Here is a 23435-nt window from a genome sequence, read left to right as displayed (position 1 = left end):
TTATGAGCGCATGGTGCAGATGGGAACGACAATGACGAGGATAATGGCCACTGCGGTGGCAATAAGCGCACCCAGCTTGCAGAACTTGACCCGACGTTGGCTGGCCTCCTTGCGCCTGAGTAGAGCATCGTATCCTGGAGTATAGATGTCTTCCATCCAGAACTCCATGTTGTTGGGGTTTAGGGACTCCTGAGTCTGAGGGACAGAACACATAACAGCAATCTTACAATTATTGTTAATGCAGTTTGTAATTTTTTTTAAATAGATAAGACAGTGTAGAATCAATCGAGCAAGGGCAGAGAAGGGAAAGAAATGCAACAAAGGTCTGCAGTCGGAGCTGTTGACATTATGTGGTTGATGCACTGTCTGGTCAGGTATGGGCGTGCCCTGGCCTGAACACAAGGCTCTTAAAAGGTTGCCAAAGGAGAAACATTGATTCACAGAGATTGACTTCTTGCCTACATTTTCTGTCCAAGAGAGATCTCCACCGAGAGATACGGTATGTCTTAGACTAAGGCTAGACTTGAGGCCTCTTTTAGAAAGAAGAAAATAGAGTAAAGCTGAAAAGAACATTACTATGAAGCATTGTAAGTTTGTAAATCCGCTATTTTCCACATATGACACCGACACGCAACAAAGTAAAAATTTGCTATGAATTCAATTGTCTGTCTTACAGAGCTACTGTAAATTACCGTAATAAGATAACCTTAATAGTCTAGAGTAAAGAGATTCAACTTTATAAATCTCCAAAACGTGAATAAGGGCACAAAGCATCACAACGCAAGCGAGTCAACGATTGTATGCAGTCAAGAAAAAAGGTTATGCAAATATAATGTTTAATACATACCTCTACCTAACTCCACAAACAACAAAGATTCGTGGAAGATTTCTGTCAAAATTAAAAAGTCCAGATAGGATGTTCAAGACCAAGCTACTGTAAAATAGTTGTGAGTGGGGGAAGGAAGCCCTCTGGTCTTACTGTACGTACAGAACTCCACACGCTGCAGATCTAGCCTGGCATGTCCAGACTAATATCACTGCGTAGACATTAGTCTGGAATCTCTGTGTGGAACCTGCATTTCTAAGGGGCAAAAAAAAAAAAGATGCCTCTGCTGATAAACCCGCCCCATATTTGCATACTGGGCCCTGATTGGTCCCTCACTACTTCGGAGGGAGTGAAATCCAATCACAACTGAGCGAGACCAAATCTGCCGATTTTTTTGTAATGGCAGATTGGTCTGGTTTCCAGGCTACTGCAGATCCGTCATCATATCCATATCCCCATGAAGGCAACACCACCCAAACAAACCCACATACTTTGGACTGTAGTCAGGGGATATTAGCAGAAAGATTTCCAATCTTGGAATAAATTCCTTACCAAAAAAAATCTTCACCAATGTGTTTGTAAAGGTGTCTAGTAACACATCTCACAAAGACTGAAATTCAGTTTCCCTAGGAGAATTTTTGACAGCTGCTGAAAGTTGGGGTACCCACCATTTCGCTGCATTTCCATGCAGGGCAAAAGAAATCCAATTTTAATTCTGTTTTAAGTAGCATGTGAGGGGTCAAACTAGGGTGTTTTTATGATTCTGAATCCATTGCAAGCATTTGTTTTGCACCAAAACCACTCCTTGGGCTAAAAACGGCCATAGCCATCCTTGTCCAGGTATACTTTTTGTGTAAAAAGCCCATTGAGATTGGGCTGTTTTTAGCCCAAGGAGTGGTTTTGGTGCAAAACAAATGATGATATTCCAAGATTGGAAATCTTTCTGCTAATATCCCCTGACTACTGGTGACATGAACAATACTAGTGTTTAAATACGTATAATATTTAATATAAACTTTAGATGGGCTTTTGGAACAAAAGTATTAACTACATATGAAATATGAAGACAATAGGAAACATGCTGTACGTGTATGTGTATGTGTATGTATTTGTGTATTTTGGGGGGGAAAATGACGAATTTCCAGTAATACCTGAAGATTCATAGGGGAAATTCGTGACTCTCTCTCATCTACGGTCCAGACTTGTCTCCCCCTTCCCTCTGCCAGTCTGGGGTCCATGATCTTCCCAGAGGTCATCCCCCCCATCAGACTGCTCTCCTTCTGTCCAAACAGGGCGGAGTTAAACACTTGGTCCATCAAGCTCTTGGGCTTCTGGGAGAGCAGGTTAGTGGTGCTGTTTGACTGGTCCATCTAGAAAGGAGTGTGTATTATAATAATCAAGCTAATGAATGTTTAATTAACCAGAAACATTTTATTTAAAGAAAAAGAAAATAGCTATAACATGAGCTACAACCAGTTATAGGCTACAGTGGTGGAAAAAGTTTAAAAAAAATGTTTTACTTAGTAAAAGTGTCAATACTGAAATACTCAGAGGTAAAAGTCCGGAATTCAAAATTTACTTGAGTAAAAGTACAAAAGCATTGGTATCAAAATGTACATAAAGTACCACAAGTATAAAGTACTCATTATGCAGAATGTCCCATTTCACAAGTTTTCAAATGTGAAAATAGCAGATCTACAAGCTCTCAATGCGTCGCATCACGACGCATTGTGAGCTTGTAGATCGGCTATTTTATAATAGCCGTAATGTATATAGGGCTGAAGTGGGTAATGTATGTTTTGTAATAATATCAAAATCTACAAAGTAACTAGTAACTAAAGTTTTCAAATAATTGTAGTGGAGTAAAAGTATAATATTTGCCTCTGAGAAGTACAGTACTTGAGTAAATGCACTTAGTTACACCACTGCAATTATACACCAGCCCCTCACAGCAGTGATATTAAACAACTGCATAGTAGTGTTACTGAGGTACTGCTTCTCTGCAAACCAGTCAAAACAACAATTATTTCTAACAGAATATGCCACGGCGGTCTAACCACATAATCACAAATGTCTGCTGCAGTGGACTAATTACGCATCTGACATATTTAGTGGTTTGAGCCATTCCCATATGAACATAAGGTCAGTGGAATCAGTTATTGTACTGTACATCATTCATAATTTTCTCTGATACCCTATCATCTATCCTGATACCTATCCAATCTTTTTGGATGTACACATGAGGATACACAGGCATGCACACAATTGGTACACCCACACAATCATATTTGCTTTGCCCTCTTATTAAAGTCAAATATAAAATGCATTTCACAGAATAGAAGGAAAATACCTGTCGTGTTTTCCCTTGAGAATCTTTGCTGTCTGTACTTTTTGAAAACGATACTGGCCAGTCTCGTGCAGAGGTTGACACGCTTGGTCGTTGGTAATCCATACTACTACTCTTCTCCTTGGACTGGGATTTGGCCGCCCGACGCAGCGATGCATCCCTCTTGCCCTCCTTAACGCCTTTAGACTCAATCTGACCCTTGCTGCTGTGATCTGTTTGAACCCCAGAAGCGTTCCATCGGCTCCACTCCAGACTACTAGTGCTGGTTGCTGGGTACAGATGCCCAGACACGGACAGAGGTTGAGGGTCTGATATCTCTGATCCAGGGGTCACGGGGTGGCTGCTAAAGGAAGAAGCACCAGCACTGAGAGGCTCCAGCCACCGGCCCCCTGAGTGTTCTCCTACACCAGGACCTACCCCGATGGGCTGCGGGGGGATCTTGTCATCCAGCCGCTGTAGGGTGGAAAGCACCCGGCCGATCTCCGTCTTGACATCGGTCAGTGACTCCAGCTGCCGTTCAATCTGGCTCATCCGGAGCAGCAGCTTGCAGACGCTGGCCTTAATGCCGTCATCACTGCTCTCCAGTGAGTGGAAGAGCCGTTGGAGCTGGCCGAGGCGGCCGCGCCGGGCCTCAGGAGTGTCCTGGTTGATAGGCGCAGTGCCATCGTTGTGGTGCAGGACACCGGTAGAGCCGCACATGCTCATATCGTCCAAGAAACGGAAGATGGCACTGATGTCGTCCTCGCCAAACTCGGGGTCGTCCAATGAGGTCATAAAGGAGAGGCGGTCAGCCTGGACAATGCTCCGGAGAAGCCGGGGGTCCGGAGGGTCTGTTTGGGTTCCCATAGCCCTGACCTGTCCATCAAGTCCTATAAACAATCCAGTACCCTCCCATCCCGTGGAAGCCCCCAATTTGCTGATGGCTGGGGATGATCGCCTTGGGGGCTGGTTCCCTGGTGACTCCATTCCTAGCCCCATTGTTCCCAAAATGCGGTCTTCCAGACTGTGACTCTTGCTGTTCCAGATGGACTTTGGGGTTTTAGAGGGTTGAAGATGGTGGGGAGAACTTTCTGGGAGTGATCCTGGCCCAAAGTAGGTAGAGTCCAGGTGCAGACCATCTAGGCTCTCATGTTTGGCCCGGTGCTCTGGTGGAGTGTGGCCAGGTGTGGGTGAAGGATAAGGGTTGTGGAGCATCTCAAAGCTGTGACTGTCAAAGGAATTCGGCCCTATGCCAGGACTAGGAGACTCACTACTAACAGTCACCTGTGGTATGAGTGGCGGCTGGTTATGGAAGTCCTTCTTGAAGATGTTTCTCTTCTGAGCAGAGGATCCCTGTTCAGGTTCAAAAACCTCCATCTGTGCAGAATCTCCACTAGACTCACTGTCCGTCTCCAAAGGCAGGTAGATATTCTTCATAGCCTGGCTGGGGATCTGACCACCAGGGAACAGTGGTGTGTTGTGAGGCCAATCAAAAGACACAGCCCTGGCCCTGGTCGTGGTCGGAGGGGTGGAGGAGAGATCGGATAAGAGAGAGATCGGATCAGGAGGAAGACTTCCTCGCTTGCGACTCGAGTAACTTGACGCGGGGTAGAGCAACTCCTGATCAGTGGGCCGGCTGTCAGAGTCTGAGAGGGTACGTGCCTTTTCCCGTCCGACGTAGCTCTGGTGATTGACTCCACGCAGGGAGCGCCCTAGGGATTGGTTGCCGGGGAAGATTACCTGGGTTCTCATTGGCTGGCTTTCATCGAGAGCCACGCCCGTCATCTGAATGAGATTGAACATGGTTACAATATCGGCGGCCACGCCTATGGGGGATAACCCCAGGCCTCTGCTTGTAACCCTGTCTCTGAAGAGAGTGGCAGGAAAACAAGGGTCTTGGCTGGCAGCAGCAAACAACAGGCTTCTTAGCTCTACGAGGTGCGCCAGATCAAAGCGGGTGCTGACCATACGGCAGAGGTCCTGGAAAGAGAGCCAATGCCGCATGTTGGACAGCTCCTCCAAAATCCCTAGAAGTACCAAGGGGTATTCCTGTTGCAGGCTGGCCATGGCTGCTCTCCTGGAAAGGGAACACAAACTGTTGTCAGGTGGAAAGGAAGAGTATGTTATTCAGTCTCAGACTGAATAGTCTGAGACTAGTTATTCTCCTGTTGTCCAAAGTAAATAAAAAATAAATCATCATCATTTTAATGGACTGTCACTGCACATAAGGGATATATTTTTAAACAGGCTACATTTAGTCCTCTTCATCAAAATTCTGTAGGATAGAAGTGCTGAATAATGATGGCATAAAATATAAATTTTGTGTCAAAAACATATGTAATTTTCAAGGCCTCATTCTATATATTGACAAATACTATGAATAACCAGTTTGAGTGGGTGACAATTATTGATTGACTGATGTACTTTATTTAGTAAGACATGAGAACAGTAGGCTACATGACAGTACATAGAAGTACAAATTCACAATACAAGATACATACAAATAAATAATAAATAAAATAAATAAATAATAAATACAATTACAACATTCATCCTCAGTCATGCACATTTAAACAGTTTTTACACGCAGCTCTACATCATCACAACCAGACAAAACGTATGAAAACCAGCCAGGACTCGTTCATCTCGAACGGAAAAAGCCCTTTGAGTCAGAATTCTGAGCGCGACCTTATTTTGGAACCTTAAAATAACTGACCATCTGATCTGGTGACGGTGTTCCTATGCGCACCTCCTCGCTGCGTCACTCACTCACAAGTTCAACACAGAAGAACTTTAAATTGGGTCCATTTACAAAACCCCCACATTCCATCATTTGTGGAACATACGGATACGGGGGAATTAAATCAAAGACGGATCCAGGATAGGTGGGCACTAGCGACATCTGGGCACCTCGATGTAAAATTGTCCATTTTGTCCAAAATGTTAAAACATTTAATATTTGAAAATGTGTTTTAAGTAAAGTAAAGTATACATGATGTGAACATGCACGGTAGCCTACATCATTTATCGGACTTAATTGTATCCTTCAACTTCTTGTTTATGCCCCAAAATGACTGGATATACAGGTTTTGTAGCAATTTGTAGAAATAGTAGAAATATTAGACCTTAATTGTTGAATGTTTAAGCAGGTTCTAATCATGAATACTGTACTTTACTTTAAAACATTATTCAAATATTTTATTTTTTTGGACAAAATAGCCAATTTTACATGGAGGTGCCCAGATGTCCTACTGCCCACCTATCCTGTTACCGATATCAAGACGCAACTCGGTGCTACGTGCGCCTTCAGCGCTCGTGGCTCTGGTGCTGATATAAAACATAATGGCACCCGATGGGAATCAGTCAATCTATCTGTGTCAGCTAGCAACTGGATTGCAGGACGCCTCTAATCAGCTGTAGTAGAATTAAACTCACTTACCTGAGAGAGTTAAGACTCCAACAGATCCTTAAAGATTAAAGATTGAATCCTGTGTTCTATATTAATATCGAGACCATATTCCGCCAGATAGATCGAGTCCGGAGCATCTTGTGTTTCTAATGGGCTTCTCTGTTTGAAGCAGCTACTAGCCTACAGCCCAGGCAGAGAGGAGAAAATTAGAAACGAGGTCATCTTCCCACAAGTCCCTGCAGTCTCCTAAGGGACAGCTAACTACATGTACATCCAAACGGTTTCCCTCACTATCTTCAACTACACTTGCAAAGTCAACACATAGAAGGCCTATCTAATTTATAAATTAGATTTTAGAGAGACAATCATCGCCAGACATCACATTTTCTGCAGGAGTGGTATGTCCGAATTGCACAATTGGCATTAAGTTTGCATATGGAGAAAGGGAAGTTTAAAAATGAATGCTTTGAGGCTCCTAAATCATCACTGCACTGACAGTAAACCATAAGGCCTGTTACTTTGGTGCCTGCACACCGTCAACTGTCCGCCAGTCTGTTCTGCCCAGAGCTGTCAACCATTACCCTGCATTATCATCCATAAAAGACATACTTAAAACCCCATTAGAGGAAGAGAAAGGCAAGGCTTTCATCCCTGAGTAGTAGCACTCTGGCACAATCAGACTGGACATCAACAAATCACCCGACAGCTCAGAGAGGAGCGCATCCATCAGGCATGTACTGGGGAATCACTGGGAATCAATACAGTGAGTGAGCCGTGGCATGGAGAACAAAGTGGGTGTATAGGAGAAGAATTATGATATGTTACTGTCTAGCAATCCATATGGTGTCAACACTGACTTAAACTGACTAATGCATCCTGGGAGATAATCAAGTTTGTAGGTGAAACCTCAAAGTACATTTATGTTGCACAATTTGTCATAATGTCATTTCTATTATACCAATTATACATTACAAATATTTTCTTATCAGCAAAAAAAAAGATTGTTAAGTAAAAAGTATTTTATTTAATAAAAAAGAGAAACATGCATCATGGTGTGAAATAACAGAGATGGGATGGTTCATAAAACAAACAGATACTGTAGATTCATGTTGCTAAACCAAAACACAACTACAGATACATCTTTCATACACTAGCTTCACCAACAAACAAACATCAATATCAGGCGTTAAAGATGTCCTTTACATTCCACACACAACGTTATTTACACACAAACGCGCATGCACGCACGTGCAACCACACACACACACACACACACACACACACACACACACACACACACACACACACACACACACACACACACACACACACACACACACACACACACACACACACACACACACACACACACACACACAGCTTTAAACACTTCATTTCAGCTGAGATTCCCGCTCTCTTTTTCTCTTCTGCATTGGTTTTACAGCTGGAGTCACAATGGTTGGAGTCAGTGATGGATTCAGGGCAGGGTCCAACGCTGGATTCAGGGCCAGCAGGTTCAATACATTAGGACTCTCATCACCTGTGGAATCACGGCACAAAACAAATTGAGGAGAGCATACAGATGGTTTCAATTCGCTATATATTATTTTGTTCTTTTGTCATTTCCCAGGGCAATGGTTACAAACAGCACGTTCACAAAGGTTGGAAAGTTCAGGACAACTGTATATAAAACTGTGCCTCAGCACATAACTTAAGCTTCCTTTACCGGTGTTGTTATCCTCCTGACTGCTGGGTTCTGGCTCTGGGCAGTGGAGAGGTACTCTGGCCAAGGCAGCCAACTCAGCCATAAAGGCTCCTTCTGCCTCCTGATGGACACAACACCACAATGGCAAAATCTGGGCATTACTATGGCTCTACTTCATATTATATTGATAAGATAAACGTGTATTGATCCCTGGGGGGAATTGCATATAGTGGCAACAGGTTAAGAGTAAGGAGAGGTGAGGTACAGGTAAGAGTAAAGGCCTGATTCTACTTGCCCCCCGCGAGGGTTAGCGGACAGCTGACACGACGTGGTTCTTATTATACTACAATTGGGTGCAACAGTTAACCAAACTGATCCATTTAGATTATAAAAATAAATAATCGCTAATTTAATAAAACTAGCATCTAGCATCTCACACCTACGTCGCACCGCCAATCCGAGCGATATGTCAGAGTCATAGTGTCATGTTTGTCAGAATATATCCGATGTACCCTACTGCCTGTGCCTGCCTTTTGTGCCCATATGGAGATCTCATCTGTCTGGTTACGTCTGAGTCAGAGTGACGTGGTCCGTCCGCCCGCCGATTAGCCAATTTTAATATAGGATAATTGCGTAATAATCTAACCTGATTTGGAGTATGTCATTATAGGTGGAGAATTCTTTAATTTTGTTCATATGAAAATGTAAAACAATAGTGAAAATAGCTGATCTGCTATGTTCACTATTTTTGCACGACACCTTTGTGTGACAAAGTATAAAACAGCTTATTCATTGAAAAAAGAATCTATCAATAAAATAATCTCTAAGAAGATAATCGATAGTTGCAGCCCTACTACAATTTTGTGTCTGCAGACGTGCACGTGTTTAGCAACACGAGCAACACAGGCTGCACCCAATACACAAGGTAATGACCTTCTTCCAGACAGCTGAAGGACTTGTGCCGTGACATAGTCATGCACTTGTCCCTGTGGACATGAGCAGGTGATGTAATCTACATCATATGATGCTAGCAATGCTTGTTCACACATGCACACACACAGTACTTACCACTAACTGTTCTTTAACTCTGTCCATGGCTTGATCCTGGGTGACCTTTTTTCGCCTCAACATCTCACACACCACTTCCTGTTCCAGCTCATACTGCTCCAACACCCTCCGTTTGTGGACTTCAACCCTTCAGGAAAAAAAAAAGAGTCTGCTCAGGTAACATATCGTTGCTGTTGGAGAGAAACCTTGTATCCCCATATTTCAACTTTTTGTTCTTCTTCCCCCGTAAAGTAATGCCCTACTTTGTCATACTATATGTATCACACAAAAGTAGCAAGAATAGCAGATCTACAAGCTTATAATGCACGTTCGTTGTGAGCTTGTAATCTGCTATTTTTTTATAAAAAAAATAAGAAAAACTTAAAATGGTTAAGCCATTTTGTACAAGGTTTCTGCCCAACAGCGATGATGTGTAGGAATTTCTGCATACAGAGGGCAATATAGGTTTGTTGTACCTCTGCTGAAACTCAGTGGACGTGGGCTTCCTGCCCCAGTTAGCCAGCTCTCTAAGCAGGGCCTTGTTGAGCTGATTGTTGCTCTCTTGTCTCTCAATCTCCTCTGGATAATGTCACACATATAGGCCAAGCATTATATATAGTAGCATTTGAAAGAATTTTGGAATTCTGTCTCCTCCAAATATTATCTGCATAATGCGCCTATTGCACAACAGTTGGCAGTAATAACGCAATGGCAACAGCATTGGATATAATACTATTATAGATGCTCAAAGGCAGTCTAATCATAGTTCAGCTTTCAAAGGCATTACCCCTTAAGGACCAAAACACAAATAACATACAAATAAAGAAAAGCTAGAGATGGATATATTGCAATATGTAAAGTGGTTACAATATATATTCGAATTAAATTTAAAAAGGATATGCTTCCATGGTATATTTATATCATAAACTACTTTTATCATGTGTTGATACAGAGCAATGTAAGGGCTTATATACAAGAGGTTTATGCAAATGGTTGCGCATGCATATCATTTTATTTGAGCTCAGTTATCATCTCACCTCTGCTTATATTTGACTGATCCTGTTGTAGTTTTCTGGTAGTGTCCTGCATATGGGAGTAGTAGCTTTGGACCAGTGCACAGAGGGAACCTTTGGTCACATACACACTCTCAGAGGCTACTTCTGTCAAGTGACGCTACAGTAAGGAGCATTCGGAGGGGAAAAAAGAAAACTTGTTTTCTAAAACACAAACAATCATTGGATGTTCGTATATTTCATGGGAGGTGAGTAAGATCATTATCAAGCAGGAAGATCATGGCATGATGGAAACTAGGACTCCTACCTTCCAGCCTTGGTCTTTTTGCGGGACAGTCTGTGACTTAGCTGCCATCAGCTGCCAGATGGCATAGCTGAGGGTGTGGCCTAACAGCAACTGGGCATGACTCTGTAGTAGCTCCACCCCTGTTTCCAATTCAGACAGAAACTCCTGCTGGAAGCTGTGGCCCACCAGTTGGCTCTCTGGGCCCAGGTGTCTCTCTGCTAGACTAGCAGTGCTGTCCTGTGGTCGGCACGAGGAAACATTACAGTATAGTATACCACGATTTTGAGATATAGAAAATAACAGTGATTAGAAAGCTAACATGTAACATCCATCCACTTTTCGAGTGTCTACATAACTCCCAATCACAACGAAAATGAGTGTTCAGTTGAAAGGACTGTATTTAGTATATTTTTACCCACCTTGTTCTGAGCTTTGGGACTTGAACTGGGAGTCAGCTGGCTTTTACTGTGATCCTCCAACAGCAGGGCTCTGAAATCGGCCCGTGAGAGCATCTTCAGCTTGGAGAGCCTCATCTCCTTCAGCACTTTCAGACAGAAGTGCCTGGTCACAAAGTGTCTTTGCACTGCCACGACCATGTGTTCATGTTTCTTCTCTATCAGCATACCCACTTGGCTGGAAAACACATTACAGTAGGCTATTACTGTCAACCGATAATACCTTGGAATAAAAATGCTGACAAATGTAAGGGGCTTTACACACCATGGGCCATTTATTTGTGCAATTCATTCGTACGTCAACACCATTTGTATACCTCATATCCAGTCAATGTAAACTTGCGTATCAGCAACGAGATTTCGTCAAGCAAAATTGGGACATCATTTTTTTTGTACAAGGTAAAAACTTCTCCTACGTTTTGCCACGATATAAACACATCTAACCAACATCTCCAATGATACTGATGATAGCCTACCATACAGTTGTTCACTTCTACAAATTGATCAATAAACTGCCCATTACAAAATTGCTATTTTGTGTGGTTTATGGTGTCACTCTTAAGTGTGTAACAGCTTTAAGAGGTATAGTGTGAACCTCTGCGTTGTGTTAGTCCTGCATCACCATGTGAGGGATTATTTTGAATTATTTCTGTTACATTATGCTGCTTATTACACAGCTACAATAATTTGAAAGTTCCATAGCAATGTAAACAGAGGCAGACCAGTCTGTTATTCAGAAATAGTCTGCAAAGTGCCTTGATTGACCAATCACAACCTATTCAACAAAGGCTAGCCATACAATAATCAGATTAGAGAAAACTGTGTGGTATATCTGTTACTGGTGCACATGTCATTCAATTTGTTACTTTTCCATTTATGGAGACAAATGATCTAAAGGAAAGCCAGTCAGTTCCAGTCATTCCAGACTAGACCAGGGGTCTAAAATTCATGAATCTAACAATTATCAGTTAGACTTGGATGTTAGAACTAACAGCACCATATGATACAAGAGGCCTCCCGAACTCACCTGTTGAGTGAGTAGCTCTGCCTGACTACCATGGCTTGGAGGATCTTCATTTGTTGTTCCCCTAGATGTCTAAGGCAAGACAGCACCAGAGCTGTCTCCTCACACCATACCTATCATCATAGGTTAGATACATGGGAGTTTTCCTTATCAATTACATGAATTTAACATGTTTCATCTATAAACTACATAACATGAAAGGAAAATATTTTCATGAAATGTTTAGAAATGAGATAGCTGGACTTTGGACTTTGAAGGTTTTGATAGTTAGTTGAAAATACAATAAGTTTACCTGTCCATCATGATCCAGGTGAACCCTCATGTCTTCCAGTTGCCGGCTGGTTGTGGACTCTGACTGCTGGAGCTGTGAAAGCAGCTCCTCCTCTAGATCCAACCACAGCTTCTCACAGCGCTCCACAGGGAGCTCTGACTGGGCTGGGAGAGCGTTGAGGAACACCTCCTTGGCTAGCTCCCCAAGTTTCTTTGACCAGGATGAGTGGAGCTTCTGGGGATACATAAGTGATACCTTTTTTTATAAGAATAATGCTAGACAGACAAGCACACACAATGCAAACACTCAGATACCACACCATTAAAAAGGTCATCATACCCTCCATAGGTCACAGAGAGCTTCAGCCACTCTGTCATCCTGTTGGAGCTCCAGGTCGTTGCTCTGCTGCTGATGTTTCAACATCAGCTCTTGGTAGACCTAGAGTACAGGTCCAGGTTCAATTCAGTGTACATTAATTGCACCATTACATTTCATTGCTTGGATACTCTTCAGATCAGGGGTCTTCAACTTTTTCAGGCCAGGGACCCCCAAACTGATGGGGAGATGGAGCAGGGACCCCCTACCTCAGGGATATTCAACTAGATTAGGCAGGGGGCCACAATTGTAAAATGACTTGAAGTCAGGGGCCGTTTTTTTCATTAGTTTTGAGCACCCAGGTGATAAGAGCACAAGCTCATATGATGTGTTTGAAGTGGATGAAGATGGAGAAGATGGAAGCTGGACAAAATCCACGCAAAACTAAAAGGAGCACATAAAGGATCATCACATCACATCACACAACACAGACCATCCATGTGTAACTATTTCTGAGTTTTGAGTCGTTTATTTACACCAAAGAAATTATTCTCCTAATGCATCCATTAGCGTGTATGTGTTAGTTTTGTGTGGACTTTGAAGTGGATGAAGATGGAGAAGATGGAAGATGGACAAACACATCATATGAGCTTGTGCTCTTATTACCTGGGTGCTGAAAACTAATGAAAAGACTTTCATTCATATGAGACGCTTCCATGCCAACCAAAATTCAAAATGTTCCTCCTGTACAACCAACTATCTAGTAAAAATTATTTGCATTTCATTTTACATTGGAACGTGGAATATGTTCCAGGGACCACAAGAAAGCTCCGCTGGGGCCGGATTTGGCCCGCGGGCCACCAGTTGAATAACACTGCCCTACCTCGTAGGGTGGGGGGGCTACAACATATATTGTATAATTATGTATAAAATTGTGTTTCATATGTATTAACATACCATGTTATTGTGCATTCAATACTAAGCTATTAAAATAATAGACAGATTAATATATTCATGCTTTTATTTTAAACATACATGTAGGTACAGTGAGTAGGGTGTCCGTACCACTGTCATTTATAAACATACCTTATTAACTGAGAACCAATGTTAATACTATCAACAATCTGTCAATTGCACAATAATCATGTATAGAAGCTATTAAAAATGGACAGAATCATGATTTATTTGAAACATAAATATTTAAAGACAAATGGACATTTTTTTTAAAGATTTTATTTAAAAAACATATATATTATATGTATTTTTCATCTAGAAACAATTTCGTGGACCCCCTGCAGTACCTCCACGGACCCCCTAGGGGTCGCGGACCCCCTGTTGAAGACCTCTGCTTTAGATAGAGGAAACTGAGGGAAGAGGCAACACAGGTCTCCTGCTGTTTTCGAACAGAGGGCGTGCAGTGGTGATTATGGTCGACACTAGGGGTGTGCCTAATTTCATGAAACGATACGATACGATATTGGGCTCACGACATCGATACGATACGATATATGGCACTTTTTTATTATGAAAATATATGGGGGGGGGGGAAGCAAATGCAAATAAATATTTCTGTTTTGCATTATTCAGACATGCAAACTTGTAGCTTTTCAGCTACAATAGCCGTTTTGAATCCAAATAGGGCAATAGTGTGACACCTGACCCGAAAAAAAATGTTGTCAAAAACGATACATATCGTCACGAAAACGTATCGCGATATATCGCGGGACGATATATCGGCACACCCCTAGTCGACACACTTTAATTACTCCGATCGACCTTTTTGTAAACGTAATTTGTGGCAGTGGTCTACAATCACAGACATGAAAAGGACCAGTAATTTAATAATAATCCCTGTTCGATGCTGTGATATGGAGGGAGAGGTACTTACCTTGAGGAAGTGTTGTGGGTTATTGTGGGTTGTTGAACCCAGGACACAGCTCTTTTCCTTCACCTGGCTCCTCTGAAGCTTCCTCCGCTTTGACTCCGTCTTCCTGCACTTGTCACTCACCAACTCTTTTGCCTTTCTTATGCACTCTGGGACAAAATAGAGCAAATTTATAGTGGGTAACTGGGTTTTATACATCAATTATTAAAGTGGCAGATTTACAGAAATGAAGCATTGTGATATTTAATGCATGGCACATAAGTCGTACGCCCCAGCTGTAATCAGATGTCAGTGATTGAATCAGCGTTTCTAATCAGCCACGCATCTACGTACCAATCAAACCCCTTCTCACAACATGGTGGTCCTTTTAATTATGGCTTCCTCCTACACTTGATCTCTGCTACGCCAATGCTGCCTCACATGCTGCTGCACCCCAGCCTCCTCCTTTCTAATATCTCAAGCTAATTCTTTTTTTTTTTGACGATGGGTTCCCAGATTGCCTCCTTTCTAGTTCAGAGTCTTGCGTGGCTCAAAGGTTAAACTGAAATTCAATGACTTGCTTTGGACCCATAATAAGTAATTAAAGTTCTGCATCTTATTTGCAATCAGGCATAGAGCCAGCCAGTGAGAAGTTCCACAGTAGATAATAGTAATAATATACAGTATTTGTATTTTGACTACCCCACCCCCAGTCTGCCTGCCTCGTCTTGCCTGGTGTGCGTAGACTGCCACCACACTAGGACATGTACACAAGCAGCCTGAACACTGCATTGTGATTAGTGCGGCCTTGTTCACAAATAACACACACGTTATGAATTGAATACCAAGGACCTCAATGGAAACAAGACCGCAAGGACTTTTTTGGACAGACCTTTTAGACAAAGTGTTTTAACTGTTACTTGTGCTGTTTTTAACATTTCTGCCTGATAAAATATTCAATAAAAATATAGTACACATAGTACCTTATTATCATAGCTAAAGATTGGATGTTTTAGTCATAGTAAGCTTTTGGTTTAAATTTGACAATGCGTTTTAATGACAGTGTGACTATGCATCCAATACGGCGCCACATTACTTTAAAAAAATGTTTAATTTAATTTTAAATTTGAGTAGCCAATAATTTTTTACCCCTTTTTCTCCCCAATTTAGTCGTTATGCCAATTGATTCCTCCCCACACACATCTCTGTGTCGTCACTGCTGTCGTATCCTACTGACTCACCTGCCAGTGAGGAGACCCTACCGGGAGGACGTAGAGCCTTCGTCCTACTCCTCCCGCCCAACACTCCCCGCTGACAGGTGCCGCCCCAGCCCGTAGGAATACGTGCAGTGACCGATATCACCCTCCCCGCCCGGCTTCCCTCCCCAGGGGCCAGAACACCACCTCACACTAAGTTCAAACTTAGCCTAGTTATAGCTTTAAACACATTCAATCCGGGAAAGTATCTCTGTCATTTTTAGATTTCTTTGGCTATTCAAAAATAGCAGATCTACAAGCTCATTTTTAAAATCGTGAAAATGAGTGCAAATCTTTGAATATATATTTTAAAAATATATATATTTAAAGATTTGCACAAATTTTCACATAAAAAACTAAAAATAGCAGATCTACAAGCTCATAGCGCGGCACTCGGTGCCGCGCTATGAGCTTGTATATCTGCTATTTTTGAATAGCCAAAGAAATCTAAAAATGACAGAGATACTTTCCCGGCTAAATGGGTTAAATGGCTTTTTTAAAAAGCCATTTAAGCTATAACTAGGCTAAGTTTGAACTTAGTGAGAGGTGGTGCAACTGGCACCAGAACACGGGCCAATTGTGTTTGTGTAGAGACGCTGGACAAAGCCGGATGCACGCGCCACATTACTATCGCCCTGTTTCTACACTGTGGTAGCTCTCTCTCTTCCACGGCCGTTTTTGGTTGCTATTGGTTTGGGTTTGTTATGTTTTGCACTTTACAACTTACCCATGCAAAATATCATGCACACACACACACCTCTGATCTAAAGCCCCATTCATTATACTTTGTTGAACGCAGGTGTCGTGCGCCGACAATAGCCGATCTACAACTCACAACACATTGCGATGCATGAGCATAATGGACCGACACACCTCTCATATACCATCATTTCGATTTTTAAACAATTTGCAACAATAGTATATTATTATTATTACATCAATATTATTATTTACAATCATCTTTTGGAAACAACGTCGTCTTATCTTTTGTTACAAACCCCTGAAAAGGCCAAAACGAACTAAAGGTAATGACTGGTGAGAGTTTAAATGTCAGTACAGGCATGGTGGTGTTCAGTGCAAACTTGACCTTATTTAGGGAACAAAAGAGGGTTCCCAGAAAACGGTCTATTTTCAGAAAGCAGCTCATTGAAGTTTGAGAACTAGGCTATTATACTTCTCACTTGAGACGCTGCCACAGCAGTTGGGAGTGTTGTTTTAAGAATTCTAGTCCAGTGGTTCTCAAAGTGGGGTTCAGGGACCCTCAGGGTGCCTTGAGGGGGTTCCAAAAGGACCTTTTACAGGTCTGTAACTCTGAGAGTGTACAAATGGAACCAAAGGGACCCTTGTGGCTCTATTTGGTTCCATTTGTACACTTTGAGTTATGGGGTCCTTGACATTGAAACGTTTGAGAACCACTGTTCTAGGCAAAATATTTTTAGATGGGAGGGGGTCCGCGGACAAATACATATTATTTTGGGGGTCCTTGACACAAAATTTTTTTTTTTAGGATTTACAAGAAATTTGTAAAATTGAGTTTTGTTTTTGTAAAAAGATTTGAGTTAAAAACTTTCGCTTTAAAAAAATATATATGTATTCAACCTAAAGATTTGCACAAATTTTCACAATTTGAAAAAAAAATAGCAGATATACAAGCTCATAGCGCGGCACTCGGTGCCGCGCTATGAGCTTGTATATCTGCTATTTTTATGTAGCCAAAGAAATCTTAAAATGACACAGATGCGTTCCCTGTCTTAACTCATTCAGTGCCACAGGACGTCTAAGACGTCCGACGTCTAAATAGCCCTGGGTGCCACAGGACGTCTAAGACGTCAAAAAAAATAAATATATATATATCATTTTTTTTTTTTGAAAAAAATGTTCAGAACCCAAGATATGATGATTTGAAGATTTGCTGCTCCATTCACTCTTTGTTTAACTACTTACTAAAAAAGGCTGTATCTCGGCTCCTAAGCACTTTTTTTTTACAATGAATTTTGGTTGTGGCACTCAAAATTCCATAAATAAGCATGGCACTGCCACTGAATGAGTTAAAGGGTTAAATTGACATCAAAGCTCTGTTCTCTTTGTTACCCTCATTGCACTGCTGAACGGCCCCAGTCAGCGCAGCATGCAGCTCCGATAGGGTCTTCTCCATGAAGACGAAGGTCAGGTGATCGTCACTCGTCAGCTGCTCCAGGGTCCTGGCTGCCAGGGCCTGCCTCAGAGACACTTCCTGTTTGAGCAGGGCAGGCTGGGACTGAAGCAGCCCCATCAACTGCTCCCACCACAGTAACCTCTGCTGGGTCCTCTGAGAGGAGGGGAAAACACAGACGTTATTGAAACTAAGTGTACAATGGAATCTAAAATAATGCAATAAACAAGGCCACCACATGCCACTTAGTGGTGGGAAAAAAGGTTCATTTCAGTGAACGAACGATTTCGTTACGTTCACGGCAATGATTCGTTCAAATGATTCGTTCACGTTCTCGTTCAGTACAAAGTTTACTCGAGTAAAAGTGCAAAAGTATTGGCATCAAAATATACACTTAAAGTACCAAAAGTAAAAGTACTAACATATTTGAAAATAGCCGATCTACAAGCTCACAACACGTCGCGATGCGACGCGTTGTGAGCTTGTAGATCTGCTATTTTCAAATAGCCTAGGTATAAAATAGGGCTAAAGTGGTTAGTGTATGTTTTATAATGTGTGTAAAACACCATGGCGGGAGCGTTTTTTTTTATGTCGCAAGTGAACGTAACAGTTTCAGAAAGTGAACGAGCTCGTTCACGTTCATGGCGAATGAACTAGTTCTTTTGAACGAATCGATCATGAACGACACGTCACTAATGCCACTGTGTGATCTGAATGGTATTTTCCACAGAATGGAGTGGGTTTACTCTTACGTGTGGCATCAGGTGACAGTAATTCAAACGATACACAAAAAAAATATACATTCACTTTTAAGTCTGCTTCTTGTGTGTCACTCAAGTGGTTTTCCATCAATAGAAGAGTATGGGTGAGAGAATGAATGATCTCTTGGGCCTCCTCTGTAGGCACAACACTGGTCCTCCTGTCCAGGAGATGTTTGCAGAGGGCCTCAACCTGCCTGCTGAATCCTTTGGTCTGTGAAAAGACAAACTTTGTTATGCAGTCAACAAAAAAGTGGAACACAATAATTCACTATTCTAAAAAGAACTTGGTCTGTGTGTGACCTAGAAGGCATTGTTTAATTTTGGATTTCTTTAATCCAAATGTTTCTGGTGTTTGGTACCATTTGAAGGCTCTGCTCTAGTTGATCTTTCTGGGCTCTCTCAATCTCCTCCAGGGTACAAGGAGCGTCTGCCTGTTGGTCCTCATTTCCATCACTACTATTCTGGGCTGTTGACACCTTTTTCTTCAATTCATCCAGTTCCTGGAATGACAACAAGTGATGAGAATTCATTGAAATTGAACTTCAAATATGTATTTAAAAAAAAAAGAAAAAAAGATGTTACTATATACTGTACATAGCAAAGGGAACCCCAAAAGGGGTTCCCGGCTTGAAAGGTATATTTACATAATGGGGTTCCACGAATGCAAACAAAGCTGATTCTACCAATAAATAATATGACAAAACCTGGTACGGCATTTTTTTAAAGTGCATTTCTTGTTGCTTTTAATAGTATTTGAAAATCCAGATCTGGATCTGTGTATCCAGTCCGGGTTTGCTTCCTAAACCAAATAGCTAAATAAACATCACAATGTTGCACTGGGTTTTGTGATGCTATATCTTGGCAGAATCTGCTTTGTTTGCGTTTGTTTCTGTGTTAAAAAAACTGTGTAATAAAACCAATGACTATGACAGTTCATTATTTCAAATAATAGATCAAATACAGTAAACTATTTGCCTTTTCTTGCATTTGAAGAATATTTGTGGAGAAGTCTGCATAGTTTTTGTCTTTGGGAAAACGATGACTGAATATTATCTTCATAATTTGGAGGAAGATCTGCAACAGAAAGACAAAAAGAGACCCCAAAAATTAAACACTATGAACTTGGATTCATTTTACATAATTTACTTGATATCTATTATGATTATGTAAAAAGTAAAGGATATGTACACTCACCTGACATTTTTCTTCTTGGAGCTGAGAGCAATGCTGCTGAATATCCTGAAGGGCCAAACAGTACAAGCTGATCCTACCTTCAAACCTGGAGAAACAAGACTCCATAAGACTGTGATTTTAAATCTAACTAACTAGTCTAACTAAATCTAGTCTAACTGTAATTGCTGTTACAGCAATAAGGCAACCTAAAGGTGTGAATAGTTGAGTTGCTTGAGTGCCCTCTGGTGGAAGATAGGAGACAGAATTACATAATTTACTGTATACTATACACAGAAAAACAAACAGACACCCTCAATACAATAATTTAGCAACATTTGGCAAGTTGGCAGCTCAACTAGTTATTGTAGGTTTGGTTTCTTTATCGCCGCCAGGTTGGACGGCCGAAGGCCAGAGGCTAGGCTTTTTTGTTTTTTTATATTCCATTTCAATTGGCTATGATTGACTTCCAAAGTTTGTGGGCCCTGGGTAGCCAACCTGGCCTGGCAGAGATCTGCTCTCAGAGGAGCGCACTTTTCTAGCTTCTTGTTTTTATTCTGTGCTCTTAATCTAATCTCCCATTGACAATATACTCTCAGATAATACACAAAATAATAATAATAATAAATAATGATAGGCTCATACCCAATCTGTGTCAGTGTGTGTGGGTAGTGGGAGACCCTGGTGAAGCTCTGGTTCTGTAGGCTCTTGGGGAGCAGTGAGGAGGAGATAAACTGACTGCTGTCGTCATTGTCTTGCTCCTGGCTCAGAGACTCCCCAGATGAGGAAGAGCAGGACTCATCATTGGGCATCGATGGCAGCTTGGCATGCTCGTGTAGGGAGGGGTTAGACGCTCCATCTGCTAGAGGCTGGAACAAGGGACATCTTTAAAGGCAGATCGTCACATTTGTAAACTTTGACTGGAAACTTAGGTGGTTCTTAACCTGGATCCGGTTATATTGCACTGGAACATCTCTGCTCATTTTACATAGAGTAGGTAAACCATATTGTTCCTCAGCAAAGTGATGAAACATGAACCTGCTAAATTGACTAAAGGGAAAAGTAATTTCTATTTTACTACAACATAAAAGAGACCATTACATACAGTATATGTTGTCATATAGTCTGAGACTGCAGGATCTATAGTGGGTTCAGTTGTATGGATAGTGTCTGACGTATGAATCCATAGCGGGTTCATTCATATGGATCTACGCTACGGTATAGTGTTTTCAGTAATATGGATCAATAGTGGTCTCAGTCATATGAATCTACACTGTGGATTCAGTAGTATAGTGGTTTCAGTCATATGGATCAATAGTGGTCTCAGTCATATGAATCTACACTGTGGATTCAGTAGTATGAAACCACTATACCACCGTATCCGTCACGTGGATCCATATTGGTTTCAGTCGTATGGCTCCATAGTGGGTTCAGTAAGTAGTATGGATCTATAGAGGGTTCAGTCGCATGGTTCAATAGGGGGTTCAGTCATATGGATCTATGGAGGGTTCAGTCATATGGATCTATAGGGGGTTCAGTCGCATGGTTCAATAGGGGGTTCAGTCATATGGATCTATGGAGGGTTCAGTCATATGGATCTATAGGGGGTTCAGTCATATGGATCTATAGGGGGTTCAGTCATATGGATCTATAGGGGGTTCAGTCATATGGATCTATAGGGGGTTCAGTCATATGGATCTATAGGGGGTTCAGTCATATGGATCTATAGGGGGTTCAGTCATATGGATATATGGAGGGTTCAATCGCATAGAGTCCGGTGGTTCTCAAACCTTTTGGGCTTAAGGCAACCCTAAACATCTTTTGAAGAGTTCAGTCATATGGGTCAATAGTGGGTTCAGTTGTATTGATCTAAAGTGGGTTCAGTCTTCTTACTCTGTATTTCTGGTTGATGGGGTAAACCACTTTTGCTCTGGATGCAAACGCAGCCACATCGCTGTTTATGGGCAGCTGCTGCTTCTTGTCCTGGAAGATGAATAAACAGAATGAAGAGCTTGTGAAACATTAACTAGGCTTCATCAAGACCCCTGAGACCTAATTTATGCAATTATATACACTTTAATGTTTATCAAATGGTGTATGTTATAAGCATTTTGTAGATGTTATACAATGGAAGTACAATTGTATCTTTCCTGCAAGTAGGCTATACACTGACTGACACTGTTGTTTCAAGCTACATTATACACTTACCACGTTGATTGTATTTAGGCCAAACTATTCCTTGTGATACTGGAGAATAATAATAGGCCTATACTTACTTTAACATTAATGGTGCCACTCTGAACCTCCTTTTTGCTGTTGCTGACACAGTCACTTTGGTTGTTGTTGTCGACTTCTGCATCCTCTGGTTCGAACAATCTCCTCGCATTGTAACCCTATTGCAACAACAATACAAATCCATGATTAACCAGGGGTTCTGTGTGCTTTTCATTGAACACAACAAATCTGTAAAAGCCACAGGTTAACAGATTTAAGGACGTCTGCTTATGTGTAGAAGGGTGTGGGGGTGGGGTATAGTTATTTGGGATACAGGATAGGTGGGCACTAGGGACATCTAGGCACCTCGATTTGAAATTGGCTATTTTGTCAAAAATCATAAAAAAAAAGAAGTCTTAAGTAATGTAGAGTACACATGATGTGAACATGCACGGGTGCATCATTATCAAATTTTATCCTTCAATTTCTTGTTTATGCCCCAAAATGACGAGGTTTTGTAGCAATTTGTAGCAATAGTAGAAATATTAGACTTGATTGATTTGCAAATTCGGTTTGCAAAAAAAGCACAGAGGTACAGTTCCATACAAAAGGATGCTAAAAGGATAAAACCAAGAAAGCACTATGGCTTGTTTCCATTGGGGTCCTGTAAGACCTTTGTCGAATGTTTAAGCATGTTCTAATCATGTATTCTTTACTTCACTTAAAAACATGTTATTTGTGAATGGGTAGGTTGTGGTTTGAACTCACTTGTCTGGTCAACAGCATAGGCTTCAGGCAGAAGACATACAGAAGACTAGAGGCTAAGAGCCCAGAGAACACTCCACACACAGTAGACACTGTAAGCAGTCCTGTGAATATATGCAGAGATTCAGTCAAACTGACCAATACATCCGTGGTGCATTCAGCTGTCCACTCCTGATCTGTCATGATGATCTAATATGTTACAGTATGGTCATGATCTAATATGCTACAGTATGGTCATGATCTAACAACTCCATCAAGCAGCGGGACGGCGTGGAAATAAAGGCAAAGTAGTTGCATTGTTGTCGTTTTGTGAATCTCCAAACGAAAACATCCACAATGTAGTCTCTACGAAAACACTGGAAGATCTGACAAAAGCAGGCAAAGCCTTTGGTGAAGATGTATCGCTGGATGTTTTCCTCATAGTATGAACTGAAGTCAATGCATTTCCTTTAACATCAAACGATCAAAACTAAAGTAACTTTTTACGGCATCAACAGCTTCCATGAAGATTGTAGCCAATGGAATCCTCGCGTCACCAGGCTTTCCTCTATGGATGGAAAAGGCTGGTTTCTATTT

At 41.6% G+C, this 23435-nt stretch overlaps 2 protein-coding genes across 2 annotated transcripts; both read right to left on the bottom strand.

Moving 5' to 3' along the window:
- LOC308082246 (major intrinsically disordered Notch2-binding receptor 1-like) lies at positions 1–5219 on the bottom strand (the record flags this gene model as incomplete). The annotated part of the gene is made up of 3 exons (XM_080423927.1): positions 1–195; positions 1978–2196; positions 3177–5219. The coding sequence occupies 3 exons, from the start codon at positions 5217–5219 to the stop codon at positions 1–3; spliced, it is 2457 nt and encodes an 818-aa protein (XP_080280053.1).
- A 2634-nt stretch (positions 5220–7853) lies between these two features.
- Positions 7854–23362, bottom strand: evc (EvC ciliary complex subunit 1). Its single transcript, XM_080424206.1, has 20 exons — positions 22863–23362; positions 22157–22273; positions 21774–21863; positions 20526–20749; positions 19905–19989; positions 19686–19784; positions 19070–19210; positions 18757–18921; positions 17889–18105; positions 14566–14711; positions 12702–12800; positions 12384–12596; positions 12095–12204; positions 11032–11245; positions 10634–10849; positions 10351–10486; positions 9790–9892; positions 9335–9461; positions 8288–8387; positions 7854–8101 (listed from the first exon to the last, which is right to left on the bottom strand). The coding sequence occupies exons 1-20, from the start codon at positions 23040–23042 to the stop codon at positions 7953–7955; spliced, it is 2931 nt and encodes a 976-aa protein (XP_080280332.1). The 5' UTR covers positions 23043–23362; the 3' UTR covers positions 7854–7952.
- Positions 23363–23435: the final 73 nt, after the last annotated feature.

This window comes from Gymnoscopelus braueri (genome assembly GCF_963280865.1).
Source record: "Gymnoscopelus braueri genome assembly, chromosome: 3".
Lineage (NCBI taxonomy): Eukaryota > Metazoa > Chordata > Actinopteri > Myctophiformes > Myctophidae > Gymnoscopelus > Gymnoscopelus braueri.
The sequence above is the reverse complement of the archived record's forward strand: the minus strand, read 5'-3'. Positions and strand labels throughout refer to the sequence as shown.

Coding starts and splice junctions, on each gene's coding strand:
- evc (XM_080424206.1), bottom strand. CDS start 23,042: ATGACAGATCAGGAGTGGACAGCTGAATGCACCACGGATGTATTGGTC. Junction 9,893..10,350: donor TCAGTCAAATATAAGCAGAG/GTGAGATGATAA, acceptor GACATTATCCAG/AGGAGATTGAGAGACAAGAG. Junction 9,462..9,789: donor TCCACTGAGTTTCAGCAGAG/GTACAACAAACC, acceptor TTTTTCCTGAAG/GGTTGAAGTCCACAAACGGA.